This window comes from Cydia amplana, chromosome Z (genome assembly GCF_948474715.1).
Source record: "Cydia amplana chromosome Z, ilCydAmpl1.1, whole genome shotgun sequence".
In the NCBI taxonomy this organism is placed as follows: domain Eukaryota; kingdom Metazoa; phylum Arthropoda; class Insecta; order Lepidoptera; family Tortricidae; genus Cydia; species Cydia amplana.
This window is the reverse complement of record NC_086096.1, coordinates 23,088,256-23,110,888: the sequence shown is the minus strand read 5'-3', so window position 1 is coordinate 23,110,888 and position 22,633 is coordinate 23,088,256. Positions and strand designations below refer to the sequence as shown.

At 39.8% G+C, this 22,633-nt stretch overlaps 1 protein-coding gene across 1 annotated transcript in view; it reads right to left on the bottom strand.

Moving 5' to 3' along the window:
- Nucleotides 1-22,633, bottom strand: part of LOC134660637 (uncharacterized) — an 87,545-nt gene that overhangs the window by 48,383 nt on the left and 16,529 nt on the right. Inside the window, exon 5 of the mRNA XM_063516412.1 lies at nucleotides 17,002-17,048. Within this exon, the coding sequence (XP_063372482.1) occupies nucleotides 17,002-17,048 (47 nt within the window). The remainder of the gene's footprint in view (nucleotides 1-17,001; nucleotides 17,049-22,633) is intronic.

Here is a 22,633-nt window from a genome sequence, read left to right as displayed (position 1 = left end):
CGAGTAGGTCAAATTGCGTATTGGAACTCATTCATTCCGACCTATGCGGTCCAATGAGTACGCAATCGTTTGGCGGAGCTCTATACTTACTAACTTTTACGGATGATTTTAGTCGAAAAACCTTCGGCTATCTTTTGAAAAGAAAAGATGAGGTCTTCGGTAAGTTCGTAGAGTTTAAGCATCTAGTAGAGAACCAAACGGGGCAGAAGATCAAGGTCCTGAGATCAGACAATGGAGGCGAGTATGTCAACCATGATCTGTCTACGTTCCTGAAGGAGAACGGGATTGTCCATCAGACCACAGTTCCGTACAACCCTGAGATGAACGGGATCTCGGAACGCGCAAATCGCACGATCATTGAAAAGGCGAGATGCATGCTCCAGGACTCGCAGCTGCCGAAAGCATATTGGGGAGAAGCGGTAAACACGGCGATTTACATCAAAAATCACGTGCCGACGCAAGCCCTGAAGAACCGTATTCCGGAGGAGATGTGGTCCGGTAAAAAGGTAAACCTGTCACACCTCAAAGTCTTTGGCTGTGAAGCTCATGTTCTTGTACCAAAAGAAAAACGTACAAAGCTTGACGCCAAGACTCAGAAATGCATCTTCGTAGGCTACGCGACGGAAAGTAAAGCTTACCGTCTCGTCAATCCCCAAAACCCTCGAGCGATTATTATTGCTAGAGACGTAGTCTTCATAGAAGACAAGCTCAAGGTAGATCCCACCCCAAATCCCATCACTACCGAGTTGGAACCTCCGCTTCAACCAACACAGCAAGTTCTAGTCCCTATTTCTGATCCTGATCCAACACCACAGTACCATATACAGCTTGATGTCCAGCCTGAATCTTTAGTTTCAGATCAACCTGAACCTGCGCCCGCCGAACCTGAAATGGAATGTCTTGAGAACCCTGAACCAGCAGAAGAACCGGAGCGCAGATACCCTGCTAGGGACAGACGACCGCCTGAGCGATACATACAGGTTTGCGCAGTCAACATGACGTCTGATCTGGAACCTGAGACATTTAAAGAAGTTTCAGACCATCCGCAAAAGCAAGAATGGCTTGAAGCGATGAAAGCTGAGTATGAGTCTCTCCAAAAACATAGAACTTGGATTATTGTTGATAGACCCAAGGATCGAAAGACAACAAAGTGCAAATGGGTCTTTAAACTAAAAAAGGACACGAGTGGACACGTTGTGAAGTATAAAGCCCGACTTGTAGCCAAAGGGTTTACCCAAGTTGCAGGCATAGACTACGGAGAAACTTTTTCGCCCGTAGCAAGGCTATCATCTGTACTAATGGCATATGCGGCGGAACTAAACTGTCAAGTTGACCACCTCGACGTGGAAACTGCCTTTTTGAATGGTGATTTGGAAGAGGAAATTTACATGGAACAGCCTGAAGGTTTCTCTACCGATTCGAAGAATAAAGTCTGTTTATTAAAGAAGTCGCTTTATGGCTTGAAGCAAGCTCCACGTCAGTGGAATAAGAAAGTGTGCGAAGCTATGGCCACCTTATCGCTTACACAAGCATCAACGGAACACTGCATGTACTACACGAGACATAACAACGATTTTCTAGTTGTAGCAGTATTCGTCGACGACTTTTTCGTCCTGTCAAACAGCGAAAATTTGAAAACCAACTTTAAAAACGACCTCAAGAAATTGTTTACGGTCAAGGATCTGGGACCTGTCAAAGACTGCCTCGGAATGAGGGTTTCCCAGAACAAAGGTCGTATAACCCTTGATCAGTCACACTATATTGACAAACTTTTAGAAAAATATAATATGACGGACGCCATCACCGTCACTACACCGATGGAACCTGGCCTAAAGCTAACCCTTCCCACGCAGGAAGAAGAGATTGATGTCCCGTACAGGGAACTCATCGGCTCATTAATGTATGTAGCTATTGGAACTCGGCCCGATATTGCGCATACAGTTTTGTACCTTTCCCAATTTAACACACATTACGGGGGGGTACATTGGAAAGCCGCAAAAAGAGTTCTAAGATACCTCAAAGGTACTAAGGACATGAGGTTAGCTTACACGCGTAATGGCCATAACAACGTCGTGGGATATTCGGATGCCGACTTTGGAAACAGCATCATTGACCGAAGATCCTATACTGGATATGTCTTTCTGGTGAGTGGAGGGCCAATCTCTTGGGAAGCTCGCAAGCAACGTACAGTCGCCCTTTCAACAACAGAGGCTGAGTATATGGCGTTAGCTGAAGCCTGCAAGGAGGCCATTTACCTAAAAACGCTCATACAGGAGGTATTCAATATCGCTCATCCCATGATCATTCATTCAGACAATCAGAGTTCCATTAAACTTGCACATAATAGCACTTATCACGCCCGCACCAAGCACATCGACATCAAACATCACTTCATCCGTGACGCACTATCATACCATAATCTGCACCTAAGGTTCATTCCTACTAATGATATGGTCGTCGACATTTTAACCAAACCTTTGGCAAAAATAAAACATTTCAAGTGTACAAATGGTGGTTTAGGTTAGGTTTAGGTATACATAGTAGGTATTAGTGTGTGATAGTTAGATGTATATACAGGGTGATTTTTTTTTGTGCTATATTTTATTATGTGTACAGTTTACTTTGATATGTCTATATACACTTATGTTCAGTATGAATATATACAGGGTGTTCATATTACGGGGGGGTGTTAAACCTTTTTATTATTTGTAATAAGAACACTATCATGGTTTTTGATATTTGGATTTTTATATTCATATGTTTTATAAGTGTCACTGTCTCTTCTATTCTCATTGTGTAAACGTGATACTCTGTGCTACTTTTATTAAATTATTTCTAATAATAATCCACTGATTTCACTTCTTAATTAATACAATTTGCGAACACTCAGGACTTGGGCTTCTTTATAGAGGTCAACTGTTGGATATCGACGGGGTCGCCCCAAACAGATCTTCAGAACCGCTCTTTGTGCGCGCTCCAAAATTATCATAAACGATTTACCAGAGCCTCCCCAGGCTAGTATACAATAGTTTAAAATTGATTGACAGAGGGCTAAGTACACAGCTTTGTATCTGACCAGAAGCAGATTCACGTAAAAGTTTAAAAGTGTAGATGAGTTTACGAACCCTACCAGTGGTCGTCTAGATATGGTTTTTAAAATTAAGGTTTTCATCAATAATTACGCCTAAATATTTGAGTGAGGTGGTTCTGTTTATGCAGTTACAGGAACAGGCAGAAGATTGAGGGTTCGGTGGGACTATGCAACTGTGGCTGTGGACTTTCAAATGGGACAGAATGGATGATGGGCTGGATGCCGCTGTTTTGTGAAAGGCTATGAATTTAGATTTATCAGTGTTGAGAGTAAGAAGGTTTAGATTTAACCACTTTGACAGACGTTGTAACCCTGAAACAGCCACATCTTGCGCATCCAGCCAAGAGTCGTCATAGAACAAAATGGCTGTATCGTCAGCGTAGCACAAGACTTCGCTGTTCTTCAGCTCCAGAGTGAGAATATCGTTAACATACGCAGTGAAGAGCATAGGGCCAAGAAACTATTACTATAACTGGAAACTATTTGGGACTTCTACTAGTAAGCAATTGGCATCGTTAACTTCCAGTTCAGTAGAGACAGGGCACCATTTGTTGTTGACGTAAATAACCACTCCACCCAACTTATTTATGTACTTTGTAGTTCTGAAAGAGGAATAACCTAGAATTTGATAGATAATAGAATATTCATTCAAACAATTAAAACTAAAGCCGTTGGTGAAGATGCCCTTAGCTTGGGCATGATTGTGCTCGTGGCGGAAATTATCGCTCCCGTTCTGGCCCAAATCATTAATTTCTCCTTCTCGTCTGGCTCCTTCCCCTCTTCTTGGAAACTTGCACATGTAATTCCTTTGCCAAAAGTATCTAATCCTTCATCCTTTTCCCAGTACCGTCCTATTTCTATTCTTCCAATCCTCTCCAAAGTAATTGAACACTTTGTACACAAACTTCTGTCCTCCTTTCTCAATAACTATAACCTCTTGAATCCCCTACAGTCTGGTTTTCGCCCCGGGCATAGTACTGTCTCGGCTTTGGTCAAGGTTACCGACGACATTCGGCTCAATATAGAGAAAAAAGAGCTAACGGCTCTGGTCCTTTTAGATTTTAGCAGTGCTTTCAACACCGTGGATTTTGACGTACTTCTAGCTATCTTACGTAATTACAATCTGTCCCCCTTAGCACTTTCTTGGTTCCGTGATTACCTATTTGGAAGGCGCCAGCGGGTCATGGTCGAGGATACTGTTTCTTCGTGGTGTGAACTGACCGCGGGGGTCCCTCAAGGTGGGGTCCTGTCGCCTCTACTTTTTTCCTTATTCATTAACGGGATCACGAAGTCGCTTGTTTCTTCCTACCACCTTTATGCAGATGACTTGCAAATTTACTCAGCGGCTAGTATAGAAAGTTTAGGACCGCTAATAAGCCAAATTAACAGGGATCTTGACTCTATTCGCGACTGGGCAACGTCTTTCGGCCTCATGGTTAACGTGGAAAAGTCGTAAGCAATTCTTATTGGGAGTCCTCACTTCATCTCTAAGTTGTCTGAAGTGACAATGCCTAAAATTCTCTTCAATGGAACACACATTCCTTTCTCAGCCACTGTAAGAAATTTAGGCATTGTCATGGATCAGACTCTTTCTTGGGCATCACACGTGACTGAAACCAGTAGGAGACTTTTTGCTTCCTTGCACTCGCTTCGTCGTCTCCAGAGTTTCCTCCCTGTCCACACGAAAGTCATGCTAGCACGTTCTCTGCTAATTCCCCTTCTTGATTACGCGGACATTGCTGTTCTTGATCTCACGGAGGAACTACTTGACAAGCTTGAGCGTTTGCAAAATGTTTGCATCAGATACATTTTTGGCTTACGCAAATTTGATCACATTTCATGTTTCCGCTCCCAACTCAAATGGCTGCCCATTCGGCGTCGTAGAGACATACATGTGCTTTCCCTTCTCTTTAACGTCCTTTTCTCTCCTTCTTCTCCCCCTTATCTCTCGGAGAGATTTACATTTTTAGCAGACGGCAGCGGGCACCGGCTCCGCTCCAGTGCAGATCTCTCTCTGGCTATCCCACCACACAAACAACGGTCCTATGACAAGTCTTTTACTGTGTACTCTGTCAAATTATGGAATTCCTTACCGTCTTCTCTTCGAAAGTGTCAATCGGTCGCATCGCTAAAGGCGAATTTAAAAAAGTTATGGCTTTCTGACGGAACTTGAATCTAAAAGATGTATGCGGTTAGGCAGTTTTAGTATATATGTATTATATATTTCAAATATATATAGCTGTTTACATATTTGTTATATTTCATATCCCATACTTTGTATATACTTATAGTAGGATATAGGTTTGACCTATCTTGTAGGATATTAAATCTTTTATCTTTATGCCGATTAGTACAGCTTTTATGTCTACCGTTCTCCAATTCTCCCTCAATTGCTCAAGGGTTAACTGGAAGAGATCCCTGAAAGGGATAAGTTCGCCTTTGTACTAATGATGTGTGTTCTTTCATGTTTTATGTTTCTTTTTGTACAATAAAGTATTTTACTACTACTACTAGTACCTAAATGTGCCACGGCATTCCTCAAAGACATTTTAACTGCAACAAATAATTATTAATCGTTGTTAAAATAAGTTCCTGGCGTGCCGTAGCTGTCTTTCATAGGGTCAGGTCTCTGATAAAAAATGTGATACGAATAAGTGAGTCTATGAATAAAGAAAGTTGTAAGGCCTAATAGTAATCATAATAATTTAACAACCAACCTTGTTTTTTTAGGGTTCCGTAGCCAAATGGCAAAAAACGGAACCCTTATAGATTCGTCATGTCTGTCTGTCTGTCCGTCTGTCCGTCTGTCTGTCCGTCCGTATGTCACAGCCACTTTTCTCCGAAACTATAAGTAGAGATGGGTCAAACCGCTAAATTTTCAAACCGGACAAGTCGACTCCGATTTAGACCCAAACCGGTTTGCGAACCGGTTCGGCCAAATCGAATTAACTTCTATAGTTTTAAGTATCATTAGTTCAAACCACACCATGTATGGCGTGTAGTCACTAAAGTCACTTGGTTTTGAGTCGACCAAATCGATTTGTCAATTTTACGGTTTGTTCGATCCTAAATTAGGGTGGACAATCAGAACTTAAGATTTTTTGGTTAATGCTATTCCATTATCGTTATGAAAAGGAGATTTAAAAGCGAATGGTATCTACAAGTTTTTTTTAATGGTCCGTATAGTCTGGAAAACCAGTTTGTCAGTAAAAATAGGCGAGAAACCTAAGTCGTGCCTAGAATTTCTAAATTGCCAATTGCCCTTCTATACCGACAAATTATTTTTTGCCATGATCCCTGTAACTGAAATGCAAGGTATAGGTACAATAAAATACTTTCCTGTAAATCAAATAACGTATAATTAACGTTTTTCTTACTCTCATCACATAACAAACAATGAATAATATAAGAATATAATGTTTTAATTATAGTAGGTTATGCCTAAGAAACTGAAAGTAAAAAACAACTAAAAATAATAGGAAAGTGGAAGACCGCTCTTTCATACATACGTAGTCGTTTGTAACACTTATATTATTGTATTTAAAAAAAATTGGAAAAAAAAAACAATCAAAGGGGAATAGCCGAGGTTGATACCTATACCTACATCAAAATGGGAAAAAAATATTTTCAATGATGTATCCAGAAAGTATATTAATGGCGGACTACGTTTGTATGGAATGCGGGCTTCGGGGCGGTCGTCCATTTGCGTCTTAACAAGATTTGCAGCAACTATTAAGAAAAAGAATTTGATCCACTCTTTTAGGATCTAAGCGGTTTCTTCGTTCGTTGCACACCAATCCAGCCTTAGAAAATAATCTTTCTGATGGGACAGAACTTGCAGGTATACACAAGTATTTTTGAGCTAAACTGTATAGCAAGGGAAACAAAGTCTTTTTTTCATGCCAAAATTGAAGCGCGCTTTTTTTGCGATCTAGATAGGGCAATTCTAAGTATTGTTTCACCATGCTTGCTGCAGATGAGAAGGGAGTTGTTGCGGCGGTTGAATCTGATATTTTTTTATCAAAAACACTCCAAATTTCATCTTCGGGCTCATTATTGCGCGATGGCACACTATTGCTGCCTGAGCTAAGAGAAGGCTGCGGAGGCTGTCTTTCAGGCCATATATCTGCTGCTATCATTATATCTCGCAGCTCATCTATAACATATTTTTGTGCAAGATCAGCATGAGACTCAAGACCGAAGCCTTTTTTTTTAAATCTCGGATCAAGAAACGTTGCTTTTCCTGCAGTTCTGTTGTACTCGTAAACACCTAACCGCTTTTGAATCACGTTAATTAGATTTCGTTGGAGATGACTGGCTTGCGCGGTACTGACAGTTTTGTCGGCAATTGTTTTTTGTAAGCCTACCACCAGGGGAATGACACTTGATAATGTAGGGTAAGTTTCTCCCGATAAGATTGTGGTGATTCTTTCAAATGGCTGTAAAAGCTTTATCATGTCATCGATCAAAAGCCATTCTTCTGCAAGCAAATTAGGTGGGGCTGCTTGTAGCAAACGTAGTGTGGCAGAAAGGGGCACTTTTAACTCCATTAAGCGCTGCAACATGTAGAAAGTGCTGTTCCAACGTGTACTCACGTCTTTCTTCAGTTTTAACGTGGGCGAGCCCAACTGCTTTTGCATATCTTGCAATGCGTATGATGACTTTGTGCTATAGTTAAAATGAGATACTATTGCTCGGCATTTGTTTAAAAGTTGAGTTATTTCGTCATTGACGGCATTTTCCAGATTAATCGAGTTTGAGTTGTTTTTTTCTATGCAATCCTTAACTGCCAGATTCAATGTGTGAGCAATGCAAAAGTGGTTCCGCTTATACAGTATGTCACTTACGGCCTTTTTCATGGAAGCAGCGTTGTCGGTTACGACACTTACTACTTTTGTGTCTATCTGCCATTCTTCTAGTATCCGCCGAATTGCGTTAGCTATGTTTTCTGCGGTGTGGCTGTCTTGAAGTTCAGATGTAGAAATAACAAAGGATTTTAACGTATCATTATCTATATAATGGGCAGTTACACTAATGAAACTTTTTTTACTATCTGAGGTTCAAATGTCTGATGTGATCGCAATGTATTCAATGTCCTGTAATTTATGTTTCGCGGCGGCTAATTTAGTTTTGTATCTTTCTTCGATCATTTGTGTCAATTTTTTTCTTGATGGTATGATATAGTCGGGGTTCAACGTTTTTGAATATTTTCGAAAGCCTTCATTTTCGACTATTTGTATCGGCTGGAAATCTAAGACGACGAGGTCAATCAAAGCTTCATCTCCTTGTTTTTGGTTGATTTTCGAGGGCACTGCTAATCTTGTTTGCCTAATGCGCTTTGCAGGTGGTTCTCCTGGTGCAATTGGGCATAACGTGTCACGATTACTTCCATTTGTACTGAGACTAGAACTTGTGGAGAGTGAAGTATTGTTTGGGACAGAATTACTAGTGTTATCACCATTTTGCACTTCTTCTGAAACCAACAGTTCATCTGGATGCTTCTTTTTAATGTGCGCCATCATTGTGCTTGTGTTTCCAGTATATTTATACGAAGAAGCACATCTTTTACACACAACTTTCTCAGCACTCGGTTTTTCAAACACGTCCCACACAGCAGATCGTTTCCTCCCTCCCGGCATCGTAATAAGTAACTATTTACTTTGGTGTTCATACAATTTACTTTTATTTGCTAAATAAAACACACGACAACAAAAACTTTGAATTAAAATAATTCTTAGAAACATTTGTAACAATTTAGTTGCGTTGCGCGGTAGATCACAATTTCATTCATTGCTAAAGCTAAAACGGGAAAGCAGTATAAGAGTAAGCAAGAAAGAGCGTCAGGTCTCGTGCGGTTCTGTCAGTTATCGGCGCGAATTCGTACATTTCCGTAAGCCGCGCGCAAAGCGACGCGGCGCGAAACCGCCAAACCGAACCGAAGTTTACCGCCAAGCCGATCTCTTTAAGCCCATGCGAAAGTGAACCTTAAAACTCATGTAATAAGTTTTATTTTACTTTACCTGTTCGTACCAAGTTTTGACTTAACTCTCATAAGTCGACTCAATAATGGCGGCAATGTGCATGGCAACATTTTTCATACGGGTTTGGAATCGACTCGCGTTAGTACAATACAAACATCTCTTTCCTCAATATGTCAAACGAAAGTGACGCAGCAACAAATCGAAAAGTCGACTTACGGTACACTCACGTCGGTTTGGTCGACTTCAGGCCTAACCCGGTTTGAACCGGTTTGTGAAGTCGAACCGTAACATCGCTAACTATAAGAACTATACTGTTGAAACTTGGTAAGTAGATGTATTCTGTGAACCGCATTAAGATTTTCACACAAAAATAGAAAAAAAAACAATAAATTTTTGTGGTTCCCCATACTTCGAACTGAAACTCAAAAATTTTTTTTTCATCAAACCCATACGTGTGGGGTATCTATGGATAGGTCTTCAAAAATGATATTGAGGTTTCTAATATCATTTTTTTCTAAACTGAATAGTTTGCGCGAGAGACACTTCCAAAGTGGTAAAATGTGTCCCCCCCCCCTGTAACTTCTAAAATAAGAGAATGATAAAACTAAAAAAAATATATGATGTACATTACCATGTAAACTTCCACCGAAAATTGGTTTGAACGAGATCTTGTAAGTAAATTATACAACGGGACTTAATCGCGTATCTAAGTTTTAAGATTTACCTCCGATGTTTCGAGGACGGCGTTGTCCCCGTGGTCTCGGATCGTCATTTCTACAGCAGGAAAGTACGGGAAGCCATTGAAATCAAAAAACATAGTAATTTCAATCGGGACGAGGGTTTCAAGATCTCATCCACATGGAATCCAGTCATTAGTAAATGTAAGCGTAAACGAATATCGACAGTCGATAAATCGAATATCGTTAGTGTTGTGTGTCGACAGAGTGACATCCCTAGTGCGCAAAACGTTCAAGCGGATAAACAAGACCAAGTGTTCTTGTACGGTCTTGTTTATCTACTATCTAAACTACGGTAGGTAGTTCGAAAAACTCGCGCGGTTAGACGATGCTGATGTCAACTTAAGCCAGTCTTCTCCGAGACCACGGGGACAACGCCGTCCTCGAAACGTCGGAGGTAAATCTTAAAACTTAGATACGCGATTAAGTCCCGTTGTATAATTTAATAATGTGTAAAAATCGTGAAAGTTTAAATCAGTGTTATCTTGTAAGTAGTTTTTTTTTATACGTCATAAATCGCCTAAATACGGAACCCTTCATGGGCGAGTCCGACTCGCACTTGGCCGCTTTATTTTACGAAATTAGGTGTTCAAAATGGTAGCCGTCTCGTTGAACACACATTTCAGCTCTTTTTTTCACTTCCTTCGTTGTTGCGGCTAACAGAGTGTTAGGATGAATGCTAGTCAAAATGGTATGAATCGCATTTTGTAATTCTTCGACATTGGCGTATTTTTTTTTGTACACTTCGTTTTTAAGGTAGCCCCATAGAAAAAAATCGAGAGGTGTTAGGTCAGGGCTACGAGGTGGCCATTGTATGGGTCCGTGTGTCCCTATCCACTGAGTGCCGAATTTTTGGTTTAAATTTATTCGAGTGTTGCGGCTGTTGTGAGGAGGTGCTCCATCCTGCTGAAAGAAAATTCTTCTTCGAAGAGCAAGCGGCATTTCCTCCAATTGATCTTCAAGACTTTCCAATATGACAGTGTTCAACTCTCCGCTACGGTGTAGTTTTATGGGGAAATAGTACAGACAGAGACCAGGTATTTCTTGTGCAAAAACGCTGCATTAGAGCAATTTTTGGGATGGAGCAACTGGACTCATGTCGACCAATTTTTATAGATAATGGTATTCTCACTTTCCCTTGTTTATACATTTTGGAGGCTGCATTATTCGTGCACAAGTATAAAACCCAGTTTATGGAAGTACAACAGCTACGACCCCGTCAAGTTCGGGAGCAACACAAGCACAAACTATATAAGCCCGCGGTCAAGCTAGCACTTTCCTCCAAAAATGCGTACTGTATGTGTATAACCATTTATTAGTACATTATTGTCGAGGTTCGGAAGTAGCTACTTGCAGGCTGAGGATTCGTTTTAAACGGACGACCTTGGGAGTCCGTTTAATTGAATCCGAAGCCAGCAAGTAGCCTTCCAGCCGAGTCATATATAGTGCTTTTCTCAAAAATGGTGCAAGAAATAGAAATATTTTACAGAAGCCACATTCTAATTTCCACAGAAAAGAGTACAACCATTAAAAAGATTTGCTTGCCGCCTTTAAAAAAAAAAGAAGTGTATTTTTCTGCTGAAAATACGCCAACCTATTTGAGACACCTAAATAGTCGCGGTACCAACATTAAGCCTGTAACAGACTATCGCACCGCACCGCGACCTTGGAGCGTCGCACCCATAAGTGAGAGCGAGAAAGAGATAATCTGTTTCACGCTCTCACTTATGGGTGCGACGTTCCAAGGTCGCGGTGCGGTGTGATAGTCTGTTATAGGCTTAACGCTGATCATCTGTTTGGCTGTTTAAGGGATCTATGCGTTCATTTGATATGGCCATTTAAAGTTTTAAAAAGTTTGGAACTCGTTAAATAATGGAATTTGTATGCAACATTGCAGTCCCGAAATCGAGACTGCAATGTTTTTAACTTTTTAATTTTTTGAATGACCATAAACTATGCACTTCGCGACCTATTTTTTAACCGGCAACGTCGACTTTGCCGTCCATTTTTGAGAAAAATAAGTTACCGGACATGTTTAAGGAATGCAATTTTTATAAATTTAAGAACTTAGTTAAACAATGGCTCATACAGAAATGTTATTATAGTTTAAACGATTTTTTAAATGACACTTTTTATGTTTAAAGTTTAATGTTAATTTAATTTTGATATTATTTTATTTATTTAAGTTAGTTATAATTATTTTAAATTGATATTGTATAATGTGATTGTGTGTGAAATGTATTGTACGCCTGAAAAGGTAGAGTCTGGTGAGACTACTAGAGTAGCAATTAATTTAAGCTTAATATGTAACCCTTTCTCAACATACATTAATAAATTTCATTTCATTTCATTTCATTTCATAAATTTCGGAGTTTAGTGTGCCTTGATAAAATTTTACCATTACTACGCGATTACCCATTAAGCCGCACCAGCAGTTAAAAGAAAATCGAACCTGGTTATGGCTGTCGAAACTACGAAATGGATTTTCTTTTGCCCAATAATGATGGTTTCGTCGGTTGTACATACCGTTATTTGAAAAATTGGATTCGTCTGACCATAAAATAAGGCGCAGGAAACGACGATCGGCCAACGCCCTTGCTCTAAGCCAATTGCAAAAAGCACTTCGGCGAATGTTATCTCCGCCATGTAACGATTGAACTATTCGGCCATTTCGGTAACATTTGTACCCTTGGAGGATACAACTAAACGGAGTAGCCATTAACAGGCTTTCCCCTCTGTCGAAAATAGGCGGCCAACGGTCATACACAATGTATGGACTGACGTTTATCTGACATGGCTATTTTTACGTTACGCATATATTTGACGTTCCCCTCCCCCGCAAAAATCGGCAGACTGTTTTGTACAGAAAATTACAGACATGGCGTCTCCGTTTGATTATATCCTCCAAGTTTGTACCCGAACTTTTTCCAAATTTTCAAAACTGAAGAATGACTTATTCCAATTTTCTTGGCTACTTCTCTTGAAGAGATCTCCGGATAACTTGGAGGATATAATCAAACGGAGACGCCATGTCTGTAATTTTCTGTACAAAACAGTCTGCCGATTTTTGCGGGGGAGGGGAACGTCAAATATATGCGTAACGTAAAAATAGCCATGTCAGATAAACGTCAGTCCATACATTGTGTATGACCGTTGGCCGCCTATTTTCGACAGAGGGGAAAGCCTGTTAATGGCTACTCCGTTTAGTTGTATCCTCCAAGCCGGATAAGCTTCAACGAGTGTTAATACCGCTAAATCGAAGTTCTCATCTAATATCATTGTCTGTTTTTTTTTTCTTTTTGAAACTGCCGCCTCGTACAATATTGTGCAGTAGGGTTTTAATAACTTTTCTTGTTGGAGTGACTCTCATTGGATATTTTAATCTGTACCACTCTAAAGCAGCAGTTAAGTTTTTATTATTAACAAAATAGGCTTCCAACAAATCTAATCTTTCTTCATTCGATGTCATTTTTATTTATTAATAAATAAAACTTTTAAAACGCTCGAGCTCCAGCAACAACGAGCAACTCGTTCGAAATTTAAAATACCTCGGTCGATTAGCTTTTTTTTAATTTAAAGCCGGCCACACACACTAGGTTATAACCGATGGTTATGCCTGCACAGTTAACTTGTGCAGGCATAACTGAACGTGTGTATGACATGACTGTCGGTTATGCTTGCGCACTTCGCTTGCGCAGGCATAACTGAACGTGTGTGGCTGGCAGGCTTGATACGTAGGTTGCCCTGAAAGTTTCGGGAATTGCATACTTAGGAACGTATATTTGACATGTGTTATACCTCTTTGTTACAAGCATAGTCTCATTATTCGAAAACACTGGCCACTTAGAAAAAAAAAACAATGTTCTATTTTCAATTGTTTTTTAAAGTCGTTGAGTCGCTGGTGAAAATGGAGCTGTCCCGCGAAAGTTTTAGAGCAATGATTTATTATGACTTTAAAAGTGGATTAACACAACAACAATGTGGAGACCGATTGACTATTGCTTTTAGTAGTGAAGCACCTTCGAAGACGACAATATACAGGTGGTATTCGGAATTTCAACGTGGCCGTGTGTCTCTTGCGGATGACGTACGTGAGGGTCGACCGAAAACTGCCGTTACCGATCAAAACATCGATGTTGTTCGCCAACTGATAAAAGAAGATAGGCATGTTACATATCGGGAAATTCAGGAGACTTTAGGCATTGGAATGAGTCAGGTACAAGTTATTTTACAGCAAGAGTTGGGCGTGCGGAAGTTGTTTTCCCGGTGGATTCCTCACTTGTTATCTGACGAGCAGAAAACGGTCCGTGTCAATTGGTGCCACAAAACCCTAAAAAGATTTAATGGAGGAAGCTCAACTGCCGTTTTTAGTATTGTGTCAGGTGACGAGTCATGGATTTACGCATATGAGCCTGAATCCAAAAACCAATCTCGAGTATGGGTTTACGAAGACGAGCCGAAGCCAACAAAAGTTGTTCGTTCTCGCAGCACGATCAAAAAAATGGTAGCCACGTTTGTCTCCAAATCGGGTCACGTGGCGACTATTGCTCTTGAAGATCGAAGAACTGTCAATGCCGATTGGTATATAGGCGTTTGTTTACCGATTGTTTTTGCTGAACTGCGAAAAAATAACCCTAACCGCCGTATTATACTACACCATGATAATGCCAGCCCTCATACTGCTCAGAAAACAAACGACTATCTGAAGGGCGAAAAAGTCGAATTACTGGACCATCCTCCGTACAGCCCCGACCTAAGTCCCAACGATTTTTTTACTTTCCCGAAAATAAAGAATCGGTTGCGTGGTCAGCGTTTTCAGACCGCGGAAGAAGCAGTCCACGCTTAAAATGGCCATTTCGTCAACCCCCAGTTCAGAGTTCAATAACTGTTTTGAAAACTGGTTTCAGAGAATGAAAAAGTGCATTAAACACAAAGGAGAATACTTTGAAAAACAATAAAAGTACTTTTATTTCATTTAAACGCGTATTTTTTCCAATTCCCGAAACTTTCAGGGCAACCTACGTAGGCTTCAGTAATCCAGTGATTGCCGAGGGGATAGGTCGCACGTCACTGTGCAACAATGTCGTCTCGCAAACGAAATGCAATTGTACAGGATTTTTAGTAGATATTTAGGGTTCCGTACCCAAAGGGTAAAACGGAACCCTATTACTAAGACTCCACTGCCCGTCCGTCCATCTGTCACTAGGCTGTATCTCATGAACTATGCTAGTTAGACAGTTGAAATGTTCACAGATGATCTATTTCTGTTGCCTCTAGTACAACAAATACTAAAAAACCGGCCAAGTGCGAGTCGGAGTGGGGCTCCCATGATTTTTATTCCGTTTTTATAGATAATGGTACGGTACCCTTCGTGCGCGAGTCCCACTCGCACTTGGCCAGTTTTATTATTTTTTAAGTGTGGAGTGGATTCATGGTTTGTATGCGTGTATGGCTGACGAAATATAAACCTAACAGCGTTATTGCGTCGACGTCAACCACCACTACCGGTGCCATGATGGTTTGAACTGAGAGTTTGTGCAGGTTTGTCGTTACGTGTGTGTGCCCTATGGAACTCGGTCGTGCCTGTTGGTTTTGCTTGCACAAGCAAAACCGACACGCAAAACCTAGTGTGTGTGGCCAGCTTAAAGCCGGCCACACACACTAGGTTATAACCGATGGTTATGCCTGCACAGTTTACTTGTGCAGGCATAACTGAACGTGTGTATGACATGACTCCTCGCCTGCGCAAGCAAACTCCTTGCCTGCGCAAGCAAAATTGAAAATATCAAAATTTATATTTTTTGCCTGTCGGTTGTGCTTGCGCACTTCGCTTGCGCAGGCATAACTGAACGTGTGTGGCTGGCAGGCTTGATAGGCTTCAGTTATCCAGTGATTGCCGAGGGGATAGGTCGCAAGTCACAATGTCGTCTCGCAAACGAAATGCAATTGTAGAGGATTTTTAGTAGATTTTTAGGGTTCCGTAACCAAAGGGTAAAACGGGACCCTATTACTAAGACTCTACTGTCCGTCCATCCGTCTGTCACTAGGCTGTATCTCATGAACTATGCTAGTTAGACTGTTGAAATGTTCACAGATGATCTATTTCTGTTGCCTCTAGTACAACAAATACAAAAAACCGGCCAAGTGCGAGTCGGAGTGGTACGGTACCCTTCGTGCGCGAGTCCCACTCGCACTTGGCCAGTTTTATTATTTTTTAAGTGTGGAGTGGATTCATGGTTTGTATGCGTGTATGGCTGACGAAATATAAACCTAACCGACGTCAACGACCGCTACCGGTGCCATGATGGTTTGAACTGAGAGTTTGTGCAGGTTTGTCGTTACGTGTGTGTGCCCTATGGAACTCGGTCGTGCCTGTTGGTTTTGCTTGCACAAGCAAAACCGACACGCAAAACCTAGTGTGTGTGGCCAGCTTAAGACAACTTAGCATCAAGCATACCAGCGTTGTTCGATACTCAAAATCAAATTAAATGAACAAAGACAAATAATTATGCCATAAAATCCTTGTTTTAGTTATTTTGAATGTTGTTACTGTATTGTCTTCATACAGTATTATGGTCCTTAAACATAACAGGACTGATTTGTATTATAGGAAAATGTGAATAAAGTTTCACATTTTCTCCATAGTCAATCTATGGAAAATGTTTTCTTTAATTTGTGGCTTTTAAGTAGATAACCGTAAGTTGACTCCATAGAAAGAAACTATTGATAATGGATAGGAGTGGAATCGATTGGCATAACAAAACACCATGTAAAAAATAATAGTTTTCAATTTCATACAAATTGTACGGGAAAAGTTTTCCTCGATTTGTGGCTTTTCTAGCCGGAAATTTTTTTTGGTTCCATACAAGCTTTTGATTCTTAATAGGAATGGGATCGATTTGCATTAAAAAACAAGTTTGTCAAAATTGACCTTTTTCTCGCACCCTGTATGTTTTTTCCAAAATCTGTGAAAGCCAATCTTCCTTAATTTAAAATCGAGGGAAGGTCTTCTAAGACCGTTTTCTCGTAGCAGCACGGGATCTGGTAGCTGCCCTCACTGACCCAAAAAGAAAATCCACCTTATAAAGTCACTTTTACCCCTTTTCATTATGTCTGTCTTCGTGACTTCATTCACTAAATTGCAAAATAGTCCATTTACGTAACCTAACAATCAGTACAAACGAAAATTTACTTAGATTTTGGATGTGTTGTCGTCGAATCTGTAGGCCTGGGATTCACCTGAAAATTAAATGCATGGTTATTGCAGTTTAACCTATAAAAATGTTAACTACACGCCTTAAAAATAAAATTGATGACTAATTCCAACATACGTACCTACAGCGTAAAAACGAAAACGTATCAAAATCAAAATATATAAAATAAAGAACCCAAAAAACTTGCAAAAAATTGCAAAATGAACGTGGGTTGACACATTTTTGCTAACCACTCATATGATTCTGGTAAGTAGACTTTCCAACATCGTATTGTGGTAGCTGGCTATCGAATGGAGTGTATGCGGTTTTTTTATTTTTATCTGTCAGCACATTATTAGCTTTTTTTATACCCACGAATACTGTGCGTTTTGGCAATGAAGTATGTTAAAAATCGCAAATAATCTGTAATAAGACTTTCATTTTAAGATTTTTAACGTCTTTATCTTCAGTATTCTTTTATTTTACGGTGTGTTTTGGTAATTGTTTTATTTATGGTACCTAATAAAAGCAAATAATCCTCTAATTATAATGTGTCAATTCACATGCCTAACTGGTATCTCCTGGATTTATGCACTTTCACTCGATTGAAGGTTTTTGGACATCATTGTAGAAATAGAGGATGAGGACGTGGGCGAGGACGTGGGCGATAAACGAGGATGCGGCGGGCACCCTCTTTGCCACCGTTATCTCTTTCTTCACTAGCAGTAGCGGGATTCAGTATATGTTGTTTTTTTTGTATTTACTTCTCATGTAAAAAAACTAAAATAACGTTTACCTATAGTTCCTTTCTTTCATAGAATATACGAAGAAGAAAAGTTTTTGGTTAGGAAGTGTCTGGCAAAAGAGAGTTCGGAGACTGCCACCCGAAGAGCGGAACATTTAATGTATTAGGGGAGATGCGTGTATAATGATCCCTCAAAGTGAAATGATCCCCCCTCTTATCTGAGCAACTACTGATGCCATCTATCTAAATATGCATTAAACGTCTTCCCCGTGACCCCGCCAATTGCCTCTTAAAGTGTCATGGCGGTATGAGTACGTAGCGTGATTTTATTAGAAAATAATTAAAACATATACCTACGTCTAATCTACGGTAGCCTATTTTCCGAATTCCATTACTTTTAGCTTGTTGCGTTTTATTCAAATTATGTTTCACTGTCTGATCTTAATGATGTTTATCTATACTTTAAGGATGTTTATACTGAAGCAAGTTGAATTTGAAAGTTATATTTTTGTCGATATTTCAAATTTGGTGTTTGAGGTCAAATGATCTCTTCTAGTAGGCGTAAAATGATCCCTGGAATCATTTTACCCCTTAAGTAATTTACTATGAGCATTTCCTGTACAGGCCATAACATATCATGTCGCGAATTTATGTGCGCAAAGCCACTTACTTCCGAAAAAATGACCTTAGGAAGAAATGCTAAGGGCTCTTAATGCGATTAAATTATGGATTGCCTTTTAAAATAGCAAGCAAAATCTGTGTCCCTGACGGCGTTAAAAATAAGGCCAAAAAAGAACAAAAAAATAGTACTCATCTTCTGAAAATAAAGAAACGCCGGAATCGACTGACTTAAATGATTAAGACGAAGAAATCTTGATATTTCAAAGGAATCATCTGTGATTATTTTAACTCTACCCTAGGGATCGTTTTATACTTACCTATGTATAAAATGATCCTTTACTAAACCTTTAGAAAACATAACATAATTATTTAAATATATAAAAAACACGAGAAATAAGTATGCAGTTACTTATTTAAGTAAATGGACTATTCATAAAGACCTAAATCTTGTGTTTTTGTCTCCAACTGTGAACACAGTAAAGTTTCTCGCTTAAGGGGATCATTATACCCACATCTCCCCTAATGTGCCTCTTATCTTTGTTATTGTTTTTTAGGAACTGAGGCTTAACCTACTAGTTCAACTTCAATACGATCGCTTCCGTCTTCAACTGATTAAGAAACAAATTATTCGTGTTCATATCAAAGGAACTTGTGGGTTAATGTAAGCCCTTGATTTCATTTTGGTTTTTATTACAGGTATCAGTCAAATCTCTGAACCAAAAGCCACACCGGTATGCAAAAAAGTTATTGCAAAAACCACACCGGTATCCAAAAATGTGATAACTGGTTCAAGTAGGTAAGTATAAAATACACATCTTGTCGTTCGTCTGCCTAAGATGGTGATGATGATTGAGAAAAACTATCCTATATAGCCTCAAACTTATCTCCACTCCACACAAAATTTCATCTAAATCGGTTTAAGTGTGAAGAACTGAACATGTAACAGACAGATAGACAGACATACTGTCGCATATATAATACTCGCCAAAGTATTGGATGGCATGCTTAACGCCCAACTTGACCACTACTTACAGTTTCAGGACGGACAATTTGGATTTAGACCTGGCCTCTCGACTGAAACTGCCATTTTGAGCCTTAAACATGCCATCCGGTATTACACTGAACGTAGCACTACCGTCTACGCATGTTTCCTAGACCTCTCTAAAGCCTTCGACTTAGTTTCCTACGACGTCTTATGGCAGAAGATGAGGGATAGGAACATACCTACGGAATTGACCAGCATATTTCAGTATTGGTACGCTAATCAGCGCAATTGTGTCCGATGGGCTGGTGCACGTTCAGACTCGTACGGGTTGGAGTGTGGCGTAAGACAGGGAGGGTTGTCTTCGCCAAAGCTCTTTAACTTGTATGTGGACGGACTTATATCTGAGCTCAGCAACACGCATGTGGGGTGTCACGTGGACGGTGTCTGTGTAAACAACATCAGCTACGCAGACGACATGGTGTTGTTGAGCCCATCGGTGAAGGCACTGAGAAGGCTCCTAAGTATTTGCGAGTCCTACGCGAGCAGACACGGATTACAGTACAATGTAAAAAAAAGTGAATACATGATCTTTAAGGCCGCCGGTAAAAGACCGGAAATGCCGCCTCTTAATGTGCCGGTCATTTATCTCAACGGTGCACCATTACAGAGAGTTTATAACTTCAAATATCTTGGGCATTATCTAACCGACGACCTTAAAGATCATTTAGATATTGATAGAGAACGCAGGGCACTGGCGGTGAGGAGTAATATGTTGGCCCGCAGGTTTGCTCGTTGCTCGGATCAAGTCAAGATCACTCTATTTAAAGCGTTCTGTCAGAGTTTCTATACAAGCAGCCTGTGGTTCAACTGCACTCAAAAGGCGCTCAGTGCCCTGAGGGTTCAATATAATAACGGCTTTCGGGCGTTGTTGAAGCTGCCCCGATTCTGTAGTGCGTCTAAAATGTTTGCGGAGGCACGCACAGATGGGTTTCACGCCATCGTGCGCAAAAGAACTGCCTCGCTAGTCAGTAGGATCCGGGGCAGCTCTAACGGCATCCTAAAAGTGTTTGCAGGAAAGCCTGATTCTCCCATGCACAGACATATTAATAAGTTAATGATCATGGGTAGTTAATTGTGTTCATTTTAATTTTATTTTGTGTTTTTTTTATTTTATCGATTTTATTTGATTTTATTTATTTATTGTGATTTTACTAATTTTTAATTTTTATTAATTTAATTTATTGTAAATTTTAATTTCATTTATTTATAACTTATGTAGTATTTTAAATATTAACAATAGATTTTAAGTCACTTTGTACCTAACACCAATGGATCATAAGTTATCTGAATAAAGAAATTATATTATTATTATTATTATAATATCAGTAGAGATTATTATTCTATATTTGCAGGTAGATTTAGGTTTCCGAGCATTACGAAGCGGTTCCTTTTATTCCAGATTACCTACGGTACAAAGAAGGCCGAAGAGATCCTTGATAATTGGTGCAAAGAATTAGAAGACAAAGGCGACGTAGATGAGAGAGCAGCTAGCAGTAGCATCAATGGACATCAATTTGGAGGCAGCGGTTTGGTCCAAAGATATCGCAGGAAACTCGAGTATGGTTGAACAACGAAGATGCGGAAGCTGACCAGACCACACGACAGATTTTACCCATCGACCACTTTTGAGGGGGATTGTGACCCCAATACATTTACAACAAAAACAAATGAACTACATATTTTACATCAAAACATAAACAGGCTTGAAAATAAGACTTATAGACTTGAAAGTGAACTTCAAACACAAACGTCTGTCGATATAATCTGCCTTACGGAGCACTGGATGCAGTGCAATCAAATAAACTTAATTAACATACTTAACTACAACCTGAGAGCCCAGTATTCAAGACAAACAAAAAAGGGAGGAGGAGCCTGCATTTACGCCAAGTCGGACATGATTACAATAGAACGCAAGGAGATCACAGACATGTCAGTGGAGGCCCACTTCGAAGCCTGTGCTATTGAGTGTGTTGGATTAGACCTCGTGATTGTGTGTATTTATCGACCTCCCAACGGTGATGTATCCCTATACTTTTCTAAATTAAATCAACTACTAAGTTTACAGGCAATTCAAAACTATAATGTTGTAATTGTAAGTACCTTATTAACACTATCAAACAATATAACTTTAGGCAGCTTGTCGTTACACCTACGAGGGTAACAGACACCTCTAAAACATGTATAGATCACATATATACAAATTCACACATAAGCAGAATTAAAAAAGTGTTTTGTGAAGATATTCACCTATCCGATCATGTCAGATATGCTATCTGTGAGTTTAGTATCTGTGGCAACACAGATCTCTCTCTCTATGATTTCCGGCTTATCATGGCTGTGCTAATTGTACTTGATAAATATTTAATAATGAATACAAATGTCTTTAATATCAGTGAGTGTTTTAATTAACAATAATAGTATAACATGGCGCTGCGGACATAAGAATCAAAACGGTAGGTATGTCAAATAACAAAAAACTATTGGGACAATTAGAGAAAACTTTTATATGGGACGCCATTTTCTATCATAAAAATGGATATGTTACGACCACCAGCACCCCTGAATCTCTCAGGAAACAACATAAAACAAGCATTCCACGATTGGAAACAGAAATTTCAACTGTATTTTGAGGCGAGTGGTGCGGCAGAAAGACTATCAGAAAAACAGCAGTGTGCACTCCTGCTACACAGCGTGGGTGACGAGGGCCTCGTAGTATATAACACATTCGAAAATAAGGAAAAACTGACATTTCAAGAAGTACTGAAAAAATTAGAAGAACACTGTAGTCCGCCTAGTAATGAGACTTACAATCGACACATATTTTTTAATAGGAAGCAAAAAACTGGGGAAAACATAGAAGACTATGTAACATCACTTAAAAAACTGAGTTTGGATTGTAATTTTGAAAAACTAAAGGATGGACTTATTAGGGATCAGATTATAATAGGGTTAATTGACAACGAACTAAAGGAAGACCTACTCAGTGTAACGGATTTGACGTTGGAGAAATGCATAAATATGAGCAGAGCAGCTGAAACTACAAAAGCTCAAATGGAAACCATCAAGAACAAAAACGAAGTAGCAAGAATAGAAGTGGGAGCGGGACAAAGAAGAACCATGAAAAAGGAGCACTCCAGTGATAAAAGGCAGCCCTCCAGGAGCAGAACCAGAAACCAGTCGTATAGCAGACAGCAGGGTCAAGCGTACACCAGAGACCAGT